Source organism: Euphorbia lathyris, chromosome 1 (genome assembly GCF_963576675.1).
Source record: "Euphorbia lathyris chromosome 1, ddEupLath1.1, whole genome shotgun sequence".
Taxonomy (NCBI): domain Eukaryota; kingdom Viridiplantae; phylum Streptophyta; class Magnoliopsida; order Malpighiales; family Euphorbiaceae; genus Euphorbia; species Euphorbia lathyris.
Window position 1 is genome coordinate 83,719,384 of NC_088910.1, and position 14,363 is coordinate 83,733,746.

A 14,363-nucleotide genomic window follows, 5' to 3' on the forward strand; every position below is an offset into this window, starting at 1 on the left:
TTTCTTCTCAAAATCATAAGTCTTCCTTCTTAAAATCGCATGTCTCCCTTCTCTGCAACTCAAAATCATATCTTCCTTCTCGAAATCACATATGCATCCTCTCGACCAACGAACAACTCTTTCATCAATTTCGGGATCAATCCCTTTGTCTTTGTTCGAGACCTCTGCGATTAAACCACCAGGATTGGATCGATACTTTTCGTGATCATGAAATCGATACTTTTCGTGATGAAACCATACATGGATACCTATGGCGAGATCAATACTTTTCGTGATCATGAAATCAATTCATATGAGGAAGTTGATAAGTTTCGTGATGGCTATCGCAATATGGATAACTATCGCGACCATGGATTTGATAGGCCTTCCAGGTTTGGAGCACGTGATTGTGATGATTATGTATATGATGATTATGATTACAGGAATCGTGCTTCTACTCAGAGTAGGGAGAATAGCCGTGAGAGGGATTATGAATATGGTCGACATAGCTTTGATTCTGACTATGATAGAGGCAATAAAAGAGATGGAAATTGGAGGAGGCAAGAGTCCTGTGATCGTGATAAAATAAGTTTGGGTAGAGAAAGAGATCAAAGTCCTCATAGAAGGCATGAAAGATCCCACTCACATGGACACGTTCTAGATCAAGGTCCCATAGAGGTCAAAAATTGAGTATTTGACCAAAATACCCCCACTGACTATTTGACCAAAATACCCCCATTGATTATTTGACCAAAATTGCCAGCTCAGCACAAATAAAGCCTTTTGACAATAATGTTTGCTAATGGATTGAAGTACATGATACCATTTTGAATTTTTTTAAAACCACATGAATTGTGATCAGAGATTAATATAAGATCTATGATTTGACCTTAACTATCAACTCAAGCTTTTAATTTAATCGGTTCCATAACATGGTATCATAGCCACTAGGACCAAACGATCGAGGTTCGAATCCTGACGACCTCATCATACCCAATGGGCATTTGCATGTGGGGATATGCCAGGGATTATATTAGATATATGATTGGGAAGCCCAAGGGGCATTTGATTATATTTTAAAATGATACTTTGATTATACCAAAACAATTTATCATCTAAAAATCTCAACTATTTTTTAATATTGTTATTTTATTTATTAAAAATTTAACTTTAATTTTTTATATTGAAATTTGATTGATTCTTGGATATAAACAATTTGATTTATTTATTAAAAATTTAACTTTAATTTTTTTATGTATAAAGTAGTTTAGTGTCTAAAATAAATAAGAAATAAGTGCTTAATATGAAATTGCTACATATTGGGAAAATTACAAAACTAGATCAAATGGGAGGCCCATTTACATATTTAACCCATTTACTCAACCTATTACATATCTAGACTCATTTTGTATGACTTTCCAAAAATACCCCCAATATTTACGCGCGGCTCGCCCCATCCCGTCTGACTTCGCATATTCCATACTATGCGAAGTCTGCGAAGTAAATGTTTGGGTTTGCTTGATGAATTTAGTTCGCATATGCGAAGCCTGGATGTGTTTTGAAGCTAATTCGCGAAGTAGTATATAACAAAAAAGGGCAAACAACAACGGATTCTAACATTCAAATCATAACATTATCAAAATTTACAAAAAGATTGCCACAATAACAACATTCAAATCATAACATTATCAAAATTTACAACAAGATTGTCACAATAACTAATCCGGTACCAATTTTGAAACGAAGATTACTCATCCGCTTTAAAATTGGTACCGGATTAAGTTAGGTCCACTTTGAAGATTGGCACCATAGGATGGACGTGTCCCATGGTGCACCCCGAGATTGACACAATCTCTCCTAACGAATCATTTCAGGAGTGAATGTGTCAATCTTGGGGAAGTTCATCCCTATACAGGAAAGAAAATCATCTTCCCTGCAGCCCAGTACGCCGCCTTCCAGAAAGGGATGTTACGTATTCAACCATCTACAGAAAAAATTAACCGTGTTAGTTATGAAAAAGGACGATTTTGGATTCGCGAAATGAAAATTAGCGAAGCATGCGAATGTAAATGTGCATGGGAAGAGGTGATTTTACTTCGCATAACGATTCTTTCGCGAAGTCTGCGAGGTCTGAAATGTGACTATCTACGTCGCATATCGATGCTTTCGCGAAGTCTGCGAGGTCTGAAACGTAAGGATCTATTCGCAGACTTCGCGAACTAATAGATTCGCGAGGTAGATCCATACGTTTCAGACTCTTTCTCTTCGCAGAACGTCGCGAATTCATCGATTCGCGAAGTAGATCATCAAGTTTCAGGCTCGTTCTCTTCGCAGATCTCCGCGAATTCATCGACTACGCGAAGTGAATTCATGGAAAACGCAAGAAAAACAGCAGATACTTACATTTTTCGCTCCTAACAATATAATAAACTGGGAAGAACGATGAAAATAACGTAGAATAACCATTTCTGGAATGGTAACAAGAAGAAAGAAATCAATTAACGAACAGGAAGATGAAGAACCATGGCTTCGTTTTCTAGGGTGAGGAAGTTGCAGAATCAAGAGATGAAAAGAGAACTTCATTGTGATTTGGAAACATGGTGCAGATTTCATGCAATTTAAAGGCAAATAGGAAGATCAAAAGTCTTCAAATCATTAATGGAGGAGCCAAACCGTTTTCGCGCACCAAGGAGAACAGGGGAGAGAAACCGATAGAGTGAGGGGAAGTGGGAAGGGTAGGGGTATTACGGGAAAGTCACACAAAATGAGTCTAGATATGTAATAGGTTGAGTAAATGGGTTAAATATGTAAATGGGCCTCCCATTTGACCTAGTTTTGTAATTTTCCCCTACATATTTCGATGAGATTACATCAGAAAAAGAAAAACTATTGAATTTTGAGTTGATAGTATTTGGGGGACATTTAAAAATGGATAAAATACATAAATGTTACTGTTGTTGCTAGCCAATAGCAATTTTACCCAACATCATTAAAAAATCAAATAATTTGTTCATTCATTCTGCACTAGTTACATAGAGGATTTTGCATTTTTTTAATGATTTTAGAATTAAGTTCAGACAGAATTCTCTATACCATTGTTTCAGTAATCACAAATCCAAGACAAAGAATTGTATCCTATTTATCAGTTTCAACATGTTCCCAATGGACTAATTTTTTCTTTTTCTTTTTTACCTGAATTCTGTGAAGATGATAACTAAACCAAATGACACATCAAAGTTAGAAATTATACACTCACAAACACAAAATTTAACTCTCTAACCTGTTCTACAATTTCTTCAATCGGAATCAGAGTCAGGATACACAGATGATCTCACTGTCTTACGTGTGCTTTCGTCATAATCATCCTCATCATTTTCATTCACTTTCTTCTCACTTATGATACCTGTAACACTCCGGTTCAGGGACTATTCATTCAACAACAATAATGCATCACAAGCTGGACATTTACCTTTCTTTATCAGCAGATTCTCTAGTGCTTTTGTTGTGAAATCATCTTTTCCTCCCAAATCTTGAAAACCGATCACTCTATCAACTGCAATCCCTTTCCTTCAGTAGTCAAAATAACAAAAATATGAACATTCTCACAATAACGTACTGGTAAACAACATTGCAGCATTTAATGTCAATTAAAAAAAAAAAAAAAATCTAAGGGTGTAGCAAGTTACTATGTTCCACTCATGAATCCAAAGAAAAAAACTTCAAAATTAGCACTGTACGAGAAACCAATTATATTCTTTTCTTGTATTGAGGAACTCAAACAGAAGAACATAGGCATGCGTCTTACAATGTTAAAATGAGCTACAGAACACAAAGCAATAAAGATGGCCAAACCTGAAGAGGATGACACAAGGCAAAGTTTTGACCCCAAGCTTGGTAACAAAAAATGGTGCATTCTGCAGTATATTTGTAATTCACAAGATCAACTCAACTAAACAATCACACATTTTCAGTAAGTAGAGCGAGCAAGTCTCTGGTTTAGCTTCCAGATTAAACGATGGACAATAGAAAACACACCTCTGCATCCAGCTTGATGAACTTGGTATCAAGATGCCTTGGTGCAAGGGCCTTCAAATGCTTATCAATTATTCTAGAAAACTTAACATTGTCATATAACTTGTGAGACACAAAAAAGGTTAAAGCACAAACATGTGTCTTTGAGAGTGTGTGACTGATATAGATAGAAAAAGAAAGCTTGAAGTAAAAGCTATACTTGCATCGATAGAACTCCCTGTGGTAAAAGTGGCAAATAACTTTCTCACTGCCAGTAACTTCACCCAAGAAATCTCCCTCACTTATCACCCTATACTCCCCATGTCCTTGATTCTTAAGTGCTTCTCGCTTCTCAACTTCTTTCTGTTTAAACAAACACCAAGGTTACACTTTACTTCACCAACTTCAAAAACCAAACGTACATCCATTATATTAATGAATAGTGGACATATTACCTTGAGAGCTGCTATCCTGTCTGCATGTAGTTTTTCCAGCTCAGGATCCTAGACATAATATTCAGTAACTGCATCTTAGAATTATTTATGCACCGTAATTCATAAAGAAAATGTAGATTATGTTCATCGTTGAAACTTACATCCATCAACTCATCGAGGTCAACCTCCTCGTTCATAGAACTTGATGCCTGTACCTTTTGTTGAGCAAGCACTTCCTGCAGCATCAGCATGTAAATTCATAAGAGGCAATAAAAAACAGTACAAGTTATACAACCTAGCAGTAAAAATCTAATACATGTAATCAAAACTTATGTCTCAAAATATATTTTTGATTATAATTCTCCTAGAAAAGTGTTAGTAAGATCCATTTTGTAGTATGGCCTTTCTTTCTAACACAATATAGAAAAGATTACATAGCCAGCCCAGCTAAGGAAAAAAGAAAAAAATGGTTGAGAGAATGTAACGAACAGAAGAGAGAAAACGACGTGGTGAGGTGTTGATGGACGATGCAGTCTGTACGGTGATTGGTGGAGGATGAGTTTGACTTTAATGTTGTCTAGGATGATGATGATGATGAAGGCTAGAGGTCTCCTAGAAGCTATTTCTAATTTAGGGGTTACCGTTGTAATTAGGGATTTTACCAATTTAGGGATTTGAGGGATTTGTAAATTGGGGGTTACTGTTAGCACAGAAATGGCATCGTTTCTTCATTTCGTTCATCAGCTTCATTAGCCCCCCTCAAACTTGACTTTTGTAAGGATCGAACAAGCCAAGTTTGGACAGTAGGAAACGAAGTTGAGGTGAATGTTGTGCTTTGGTAAGCAAATCAGCCAGTTGCAAAGCAGAAGATATGGGCATCAATCGAATAATATGCCTGGTTGGACGCGTTCTCAGATCACATGGCAGTCAATGTCGATGTGTTTGGTCCTCTCATGGAAGACCGGATTTTGGGCGATGTGCAGGGCTGAAATGTTGTCGCAAAATAGCAGAACAGAAGAACGAGATGGAACGGTCAAATCGTGCGGTAAATTGGAGAGCCAGTAAAGTTCACATGATGTGGAGGCCATTGCCTTGTACTCTGCCTCTGAGGAAGACCGAGAAACAGTATTTTGTTTCTTAGAGCGCGAGAAGATAATAGAAGTGCCCAAGAAAACAACATATCTAGATAAGGAGCGACGATATTCTGGCCTAGAGTTGCAGAGCATTTGTAACTGGGAAGAATAAACCAAGACCAACTGAGCCCTTGAGATATCGCTGAACACGATGGGCACGAAAAAGATCATCAGTGGTGGCATTGCTGAGGTGTTGAGGAAGTTGATTGACTATGTATGAAAGTCCAGGCCAGTGTGGGTGATGTATAGCATTTTGCCAATTAATTGGCGGTAGACAGTTACGTCTGTCAGGGGTGTTGTAGTGGATGTAGGTTTAAAATTGGGTAAAGCTTGTGTTGAGGTAGGTTTGCAATAAAAAGGATCTGGGTATCATTGAGAAGTTCAAGGACATATTTACGGTGTGACTGGTGAAGGCCTTGGTTGGTTCTCATAAACTCAAAACCAAGGAAATAATGGAGGGGTCCCAAATGCTTGATGCTGAAGAGGAAATCTAGTGGTGTTTGATGGAATTGATAAAGGTCATGTCATTATCAGCAACGATGACATCGTCTACATAAATCAGTAATGATGTGAAGTTGGAACCATTCTGCTTAGTGAACAATGAGGGGTCAGAGGAAGATTGTGTGAAGCCTGCAACCTGAATTGCCTTGGTAAGGTTCATATTCGACTGCCTGCCTAGCACAGGCCATAAAGCGATTTTTGAAGTCTACAGGCTTGACTTGGTGCAGTGTCTTGTACACCAAGAGGCAAAGTCATATAAACCTCTTCCTCCAAATATCCATGTAAGTACACATTGTTGATGTCAAGTTGCTTTATGTTACAGTCCTTTGCAGAGGCAATTGCTAATAATGTTCTAACGATAGTGAATTTTGCTACAGGGGCAAAGGTAGCAGTAAAATCCACTCTTTCTTGCTGTGCTAAGCCTTTTGCTACAAGTATGGCCTTGAAGCGTGCTATGCTCCCATTTGACTTATGCTTGAACTTGTACACCCATCTATAACCTATTGGTTTCTTAATGACACTATCTCCCATGTTTGAATTGTTTCCAAGGCTAAAAGTTCTTCAATCATTGACAATATGGATCTAATTTTGCTTGTGAGTAACTTGTTGGTTCTGAGTGGCATGTAATGTTAATTGAGAAGACTCGTTTGCTTGGTGTAAGATGTGAATATGAGAGATGTTTGTTTAATGAATGTGGAGAATTGGTAGACTTTGGTAAAGGTGTTCCTTGAATGAGTGTTACATGGTAGCCTTTAAGATATGCAGGAATCTCTTTAGGTCTAGTGGACCTTCTTGGATTGATTTGATGTGTAGGAGTGGGTCCAAGAACAAGTGTGTCATCCTCTGAAGTATCATCTGTTTGAGGAGCATCAACATCAGGATGTGATGTGATTATGGGGAATTGATGTTCATCCTCTCTTCCTTCATCTCGTGAATTTAGGAGGAAGTGCATCATGAACAACATCTAACTCATAATTGTTACAAAATTGTAGTGATTCTGGTGTCTGTTTGACAGCATATGGGAAGTGCTCCTCAAAGAATCTCACATCCCTCGAAAAGAACTACATTTGTGGTTAGATTCAATAATTTGTATCATTTGATCTCATTCCTGTTGCCTAGGAATGCACGTTTAATTGCCTAGTCTATGAACCTATCCTTGTGGCTAAGCATACGACAGACACCCAAAGACTCCCAGGTGCTCCACATCTGCTTGATGACCATAAAGCCTCTCATGAGGGATTTGATCCTAAGACAGGTATAGATGGCTGTCTGTTCAGAAGATTGACTGCATGCACTATAGCTTCTGACCAAAGAGCCTTAGGTAGTAGTGAACTTTGTAGCATTAGTGCCCTAGATGTGCACATAATATCTTGGTGTTTTCTTTCCACCCTCCCATTTTGTTGGGGTGTTTGTTTGTGTATAAAAGTCTCTCATAATGAACTCAGGTCCATTATCTGACCTAATTATTCTCACCTTGTCAAATTGTGTGGAAACATAATTGCAAAATTGTTACAGCATAGGCCTAGCATCTACCTTAGAATGCATTAAGGCCATCCATTATGGTCAAAAGTAGTGTGTATCTATGAAAGCTTCCTTCACAAGGCCCCCATATATCAACATGTACTAAATTAAAAATATGATTAGCTATACTACTGCTCAAAGGAAAAGGTTGTTTCTTTTGTTTGGCTCTTAGACAAATACCAGGCATTTCATTAATAGCATTCAAGTGATTACAAGACAAGTCTAACTTCAGTAATCTTTTGATTGGAGGGTGTCCAAATCTAAGATGTCATACATTCATTTTATTTGAAACTGACAAAACACCAGAAAAACTTGGCACAGACTGCTCCAAGTCAATCTGCTCCCACCTTGTAGGATCCTATAGGATGCAGAGTGACCCAGTTATAACTATGTATATCTGACTAGCAGCTATTAGTTTGCTTGTTGATATCAGGTTATACTCAAATTGAGATACACACAGCACCTTATGCAATATTAACTTTGGACTTAAAACAATTGTACCAATGTAGGGGACAAGCACTATATTTCCATTTGGTAAACTGACACTACAGTTTTCTATTTCCTTGTAAGAACTATAATACCTCCTGTCACAGATAATGTGGTCTGTGGCACCTGTATCAATTATCCATTGATCTTTTGGAGTTCTATTCAAAAGTGAGCTCAAAATTATACTAGAGGTTTCATTCTTGGTGAAGGTGTTTGCAGTGTTGCCTGATGTTGATGCCTTGGACCCAAATTCCTCTGGCAACAGTGATATCAACTTCTGATACTGATCCTTGGTAAGTGTGAAATGCTCTGCATTGGTAGCATAATTGTTGTAGCTATTCTCATCTCCCGATTCTGCTTCACCCTTATCAAAATTCTGATTTGCATAGGTTGCCCTTGAGTTAGATCGATATTGGTTGTTTCCCTGTTGCGATTGCCATAACCGGGTGGATATCTATGCTTCTTATAGCATATGTCTTCAGTGTATCCTGCGCCCCAACAATAGGTGCACAAACTCTATTTAGTGATGCAAGTGGCTCCATAATAAGCATCTGCGAGCAAACAATGGAATATCCTTCATTCCGGCCTTGCAAGAAGGTGATAACTTGATCTGCATTTTGTTTCTCTCTCTCAGGGTATTGAATGCCCCAGAGTTGCAAGTTGGGTCACAGTTGCATTTTGGCATTGGCCTCAGGTTGAGAAGTTCATCATACAAGGTGTTCAATCTTGTGTAGTATTATGTTACATTGTTCTCTCCCTGTTTGAAATTATGTATCTCTCAGCTTTAGCTCTGAGATTCAAAGTGAGTCTCCCTGTGAAAACCTATCTTTTAGGTCTTTCTAGATCTCTGAAGCTTTATCTAACCAGATTACGCTTTCTGCTATATGCTGTGAAACCGCATGAAAGAGCCAGGACATGACCATATTGTTGCAGCATTGCCAATTTGCATACAAAGCTTCATCTGGGTTTGGAGGTGTGGTCGTTTCATTTCCAAAGGACAACTTGTTCTTCGATATCAAGGTTTCTCTGACTGATGGTGATCATTGACGGTAATTAGGACTTGTAATGTTGTGCGGAATTAACGAAAGATAAATAACAAACAATCGAAAACACAGATTTACGTGGTTCACCAACGTTGTGTTGGCTAGTCCATGGTCAGAAGGAGAATAGTATTTATTAGGAGGCGAAAATCAGATTACAAATTAGGTTTGCATAATGGAGTATTTATAATACTCAATCTAACCTAATCCGACTAGGAACCCACGACCTAATCCGACTTGGAACCCACGATGTCCCCACGATGTCGAATCCAAACAGAAAACCGAAACACAATACCAATCCGAATAGGAAACAAGATATACATGAGTCACTAATGAGAAAGTTGGTGTTTCGTTTGGTGAAAGATGATAAGGGCTTCGCCTTTGAAGAGCTGAGCTCAGCGAAGCTAGATTTGCTCTAATACCATGAGAAGATGAATGAGGAAAGGATCAATTGAATTTTTTCTTTAATTTCTCATTGGGGAAAGCAGGAAAATACACACTAATATAGAAAAAATTACATAGCCAGCTAAGGAAAAGAGACAAAAATGGTTTGAGAAAATGTAACGGACATGAGAGAGAAAATGACATGGCAAGGCGTTGATGGACGACGCAATTTGTACCATGATTGGCAGAGGATGAGTTTGTCTTTAATGTTGTTTAGAATGATGATGATGAAGGCTAGAGGTCTTCTAGAAACTATTTCTAATTTAGGGGTTATCATTGCAATTAGGAATTTTAGCAATTTAGTGATTTGAGGGATTTGTAAATTGGGGTTATCGTTAGCACGAAAACGGCATGGTTTCTTCATTACATGCCAAGAACCACACACACCCAAAAAAAAAGGGGGGCAGATAATATCCCTTTGATCAAAATTAAACATTAAAGTGTCATATAAGAGAACAAATGGCGAACATGTTATCCTCAATAAGTTTATTCACAGTGGAGCAAAAAGGAATAAAGCAAGTAAAAAGAAACTAGTAATTTGATAATGTATGCTATCATTCATAAGCACAAAAATAGTAAAGATTCCAGTCGCCCAGACTATACTGAGTAGTTTGTAGCTAGGCAACTATACCCAGAAAGAAAAAATTGCAACCAAATAGCAAATCTACATTTTAATATGTAACAGCTAGTTTTGTCTCCCAGTTTCAGAGAAGCATACCTTCTGATAATCGCGAGCTGCTGCTGCCATTACATTGCCGAATGCCAAATTAGACAAAGTTGATTTCACCGAATCAGGATCCATCGTCGTGTTTCTGCAAAAAAATGGAATCCAACCGATGAATAAGAATCACATCCATAGGGTTAGTTTGAATGAAGTAGGTAGATTCATTTCGAAATGGGGGGAAATAAAATCTTGAAGCTGGGAGCATATAAATAAGAATAATCCCCAATCAAAACCTTTAATTAATTTCACCTAAATGAACAAGTTTAATTCATATCCCTAAATTAATTTCACAAATTAAAAACCCTAAACAAAATAAACCTAATTTTAATTTAAAAAAAAAAACAAGAAAACTTACCTTGTTGTGGTTGTGGCCGGCGGCGGAAATTGAAGGAGGAGATGGTGGCCGGCCGGAAATTGAAGGAGGAGAGGAGGGGGAGAAGTAAAATTAAAAAGAAATGGGGGGAGGAGGTGGGCATACAGCTCTCCCAAAATAGAAGAGAGCTGGGAAGGAGAAGGCTGATCCAATCCCTTTTTTAAAATAAAAGCTATCAGACTCTCGTGATCTCATAATTTCAAATCAAAAACTCAAAACTCTCCAATCCTTTCTAGCTTTTTATATTTTCAAAAAACCCGACTTAAAACGACATGCCGCCAAAGGAAGGAAAAGGTAAAGGCTTCATGAAGGTTTCGATAAGTTTTTTTAAAAAAAAATTAGTACGAAATCGGAGTCGGAACCCGTTTTTTTTGGCCTGAACGGAATTCCGATGCCGTTACCACCACTGGCGGAACAGACGAACTGTTCGTTCCACCAGTGGTGGCAACGGCATCGGCCGTGTTTTCCACCGTAAGGTGGAAAGCACGGCGCACTCGTTCCACCTTATAGTGGAACGAGATGCGCACCCTTTCCACCTGGAAAGGGTGGCACGCTCGTTCCACCTTATGGTGGAAAGGGCGCGGCGCCCAGGTCGGCCCTGTGGCCGACCCGAGCACCGCAACCGTTCGGCCCAGCGGGCGAACGGTTGCGGCGCTCTGTTTAGGCAAATTGGGGTCGAAATTTTTTTTTTTAAAATAAATTCATTCGGTCCGGCCGTTGGCAAGCCCAAATTATTAAAAAAACCGAAAAAACGAGAAATTGAGTATATTTAAAAAAATGCGTTATTTGCTTATATATGTAATTTTTTTTTGATTTTACAGGCTGATATTGCTGAGGCCCGTTCTAGACAGAGAGATACAAGGTCACGTGTTGTGACTGCCTCTGCCCGGAGGCAACGGACGGAGCGGATATTGATGGGGGATGCCTAGAGGGCACAGACTGAGGAGATGGCGGATGCTGTGGAGATGGACGGAGATGACTCTATGCCTCCTCAGAGTTCATCCTCTGTGCGAGTACCTGCTAAGACCATACCGAGGGGTCGTGACGGACGTTTTGCTTCTACAGCAGGGTCGTCTTCGGGTGAGAAATTTAAATTTAATTAGTATTATGTGATTTATTCGTGATTATTAGAAAATATACGAATATTCTGAAATGAGTTTACTGTAAATTCAGGTAGCAGCAAGCGCTCGAGGAGTGATGGAGAGGATGACTGGATCATGAAGACCCCGGTTCCTGGGGGGTCCATTTGATGGTCTTGTGATCCCGAGCTTCCTGGGACATGCCGTGGTACTACCTGCATTCACACCTTCAGCTACTACCAGATATGCCTGCACCCGGACCGATTATTCATACTCGCTCGAATAGCAAAGTGGTAAGTAATTTAAGTTTTAATCAATTTATTTACAATTATCAAATTATATTAAATGAAATGATATTTATTCATTTTGGGTTATTTCTTTTTCCAATGGGTTAGCCGTTTCGCTAACTGGGGAGAAGGTGCATTGGATGCGATGAACCTTCTTAATGAGGATGTTGCGGCTGAGTGGAGACAGTCGTACGACCAGATTTTGGATGCTTGGCATTCGGCCAAGTGATTTGTGGTTGTGTTTTTAGTACTTTTTATTATAAGTATATGGACGTTGGCATTCAGATAATATCTTTATTATGTACTTGGTATTTTAGTACTTTAATTTTATAAGTACGTTGTTTATTACCACTTGTTTATTATGTACTTGGTATTTTTAGTATTTCAGAATCAAACAGAATTCAATCAGAATCAACCTGTAACATATATAACGCTAACTGGATCAATCCAGAACATTACAGAATCAATATAGACTCAATACAGACACAACCTGTAACTCCACTGAACAAAATTGAGTCAAAAGTGTAACTGTTTGTTATCCAGAATCAAACAGAATTCAATTAGAATCAACCTGTAACATATATAATGCTAACTGGATCAATCCAGAACATTACAGAATCAATACAGACACAACATGTAACTCCACTGAACAAAACTGAGTCAAAAGTGTAAGTGTTTGTTATACAGAATCAAACAGAATTCAATCAGAATCAACCTGTAACATATATAAAGCTAACTGGATCAATCTAGAATATTACAGAATCAATACAGACACAACCTGTAACTCCACTGAACAAAACTGAGTCAAAAGTGTAAATGTTTGTTATCCATAATCAATCAGAATTCAATCAGAATCAACCTGTAACATATATAAAGCTAACTGGATCTAAGTTTAACCAATCTTGTCCATTGTGCTGTCCTAGCTGCATAAATGCAATCCCACCCTTCAACGCTACGTTCATGGTGTTGTTTCCACCATTCCAGTATATGGGGGACTGGAAAATTAGGCGATAAATTTAAACGAATATAGTGGCGACAGTGAATACCCAAATGAGCTATGCAGATCTCTCGTTCTGGTCTTGTAGCAGTGGAAGGGGCATACAATGGTAACACAGTACCATAAAAACTAGAGTTAATTCCACCCATAAAACCGAAAAACATTACAGTAGCATTGTACAATGTAGCAATCAGAAACAAGTCATCATAAACGAGCATCCAATGCTCCTGCGAACAAGCTCCACCGTCCCAACTTATCCTATTAATTGCTGCATCAACACCGTCAATTAACACAGTTTCATACCGAAAACGGTTAGCAATTACTTCATTCCTAAGGTTATGCCTAACTGATTGCCACTTCTCTTCGGTGCCAAAAATGTAGGTAGAAACAACACGGAAGCCACAATTTCCATCACCGATTACATCGCAATATGTTTCAACGTAGGGCTTAATGATCCCAATTATTTTGTCAGAATGTACGAAATCATTAACTTCATACGTATTTCCATCTGCATTGAGTGAAATAAGATATTGTAAACCGCACAGAACTTATGTTAAGTGTAAATGAATTAGATATTGCAAAACTGTATTACCTGAGGATGCAAAATTATGGACAGATGATGAAGAGCTTTTCCTACCACTTCTACCACGGCTCATAGACGAACTACTAGAACGAGCACATCCACACCGAGTTTCTTTGTACTCCCATGCACTAGGCGTACGTTTTGTGGATTTACTCGCCTTCGGTCGTCCTCGAACGTTAATTTTCACATCAGGTTCGATGTAATGTGTTTGATCAGGGTGTAGTTGATCATGTATAAGTATTGAAATGTTCCGCAGTAAGGCTGGGTCACCTTTAGAGACCTGGTCGACTAAGGATTTAAAATATCTCTGATCCTCTATCTGATCATGACACCCTTCAGTTTCATGAGTCTGACCATAATTAATCAAAAGTGTTCTCTAGAACACATGAACCCTCTCAATACTGATCATATCGCCAGACTCATAAGCTTGTTTGATCTCGCATGCACATGGTATCTGATGAGAGGTTCTCAATACACAACCACAAAGCGCATTCATGTTGAGCGATTTCCGCAAGTGCACGATTTCGCTTGTAGTAATAAAAAGATATCGATCCCACAGGGAACGTTTTTCAACAAAAACTTATTTATGTGAGATTAAATACGATTTAAGGTTTATATAAATAGATAATCGTTTATTTGAAATTGGTTTTGAGATTGATTGAATAAGAATTAGGGTAGAATATGTAGAATGTTAGAAATCAATTCTGTTTTGAATATGAATTTACAAAACAGAAACGTTTAGTGCTTAGAAAAAGAGAATAAATGTATTCG

At 38.3% G+C, this 14,363-nt stretch overlaps 1 protein-coding gene across 1 annotated transcript; it reads right to left on the bottom strand.

Moving 5' to 3' along the window:
* Positions 1–1,563: 1,563 nt before the first annotated feature.
* LOC136204124 (thioredoxin domain-containing protein PLP3B-like) lies at positions 1,564–10,791 on the bottom strand. The gene is made up of 10 exons (XM_065995329.1): positions 10,629–10,791; positions 10,268–10,361; positions 4,586–4,660; positions 4,446–4,493; positions 4,211–4,353; positions 4,015–4,087; positions 3,832–3,893; positions 3,449–3,546; positions 3,260–3,382; positions 1,564–1,963 (listed from the first exon to the last, which is right to left on the bottom strand). Exons 2-9 carry the CDS (start codon positions 10,349–10,351, stop codon positions 3,276–3,278), a joined length of 690 nt encoding a protein of 229 aa, XP_065851401.1. The 5' UTR covers positions 10,352–10,361; positions 10,629–10,791; the 3' UTR covers positions 1,564–1,963; positions 3,260–3,275.
* Positions 10,792–14,363: the final 3,572 nt, after the last annotated feature.

What these genes read in the sequence shown, in the direction of transcription:
- LOC136204124 (XM_065995329.1), bottom strand. Translation starts at nt 10,351, where the DNA reads ATGGATCCTGATTCGGTGAAATCAACTTTGTCTAATTTGGCATTCGGC. An exon ending in ACCTCGATGAGTTGATGGAT is followed by an intron (nt 4,494 to 4,585) that starts GTAAGTTTCAAC and finishes TATTATGTCTAG; the next exon opens with GATCCTGAGCTGGAAAAACT. An exon ending in AGGGAGTTCTATCGATGCAA is followed by an intron (nt 4,088 to 4,210) that starts GTATAGCTTTTA and finishes TAAGTTTTCTAG; the next exon opens with AATAATTGATAAGCATTTGA.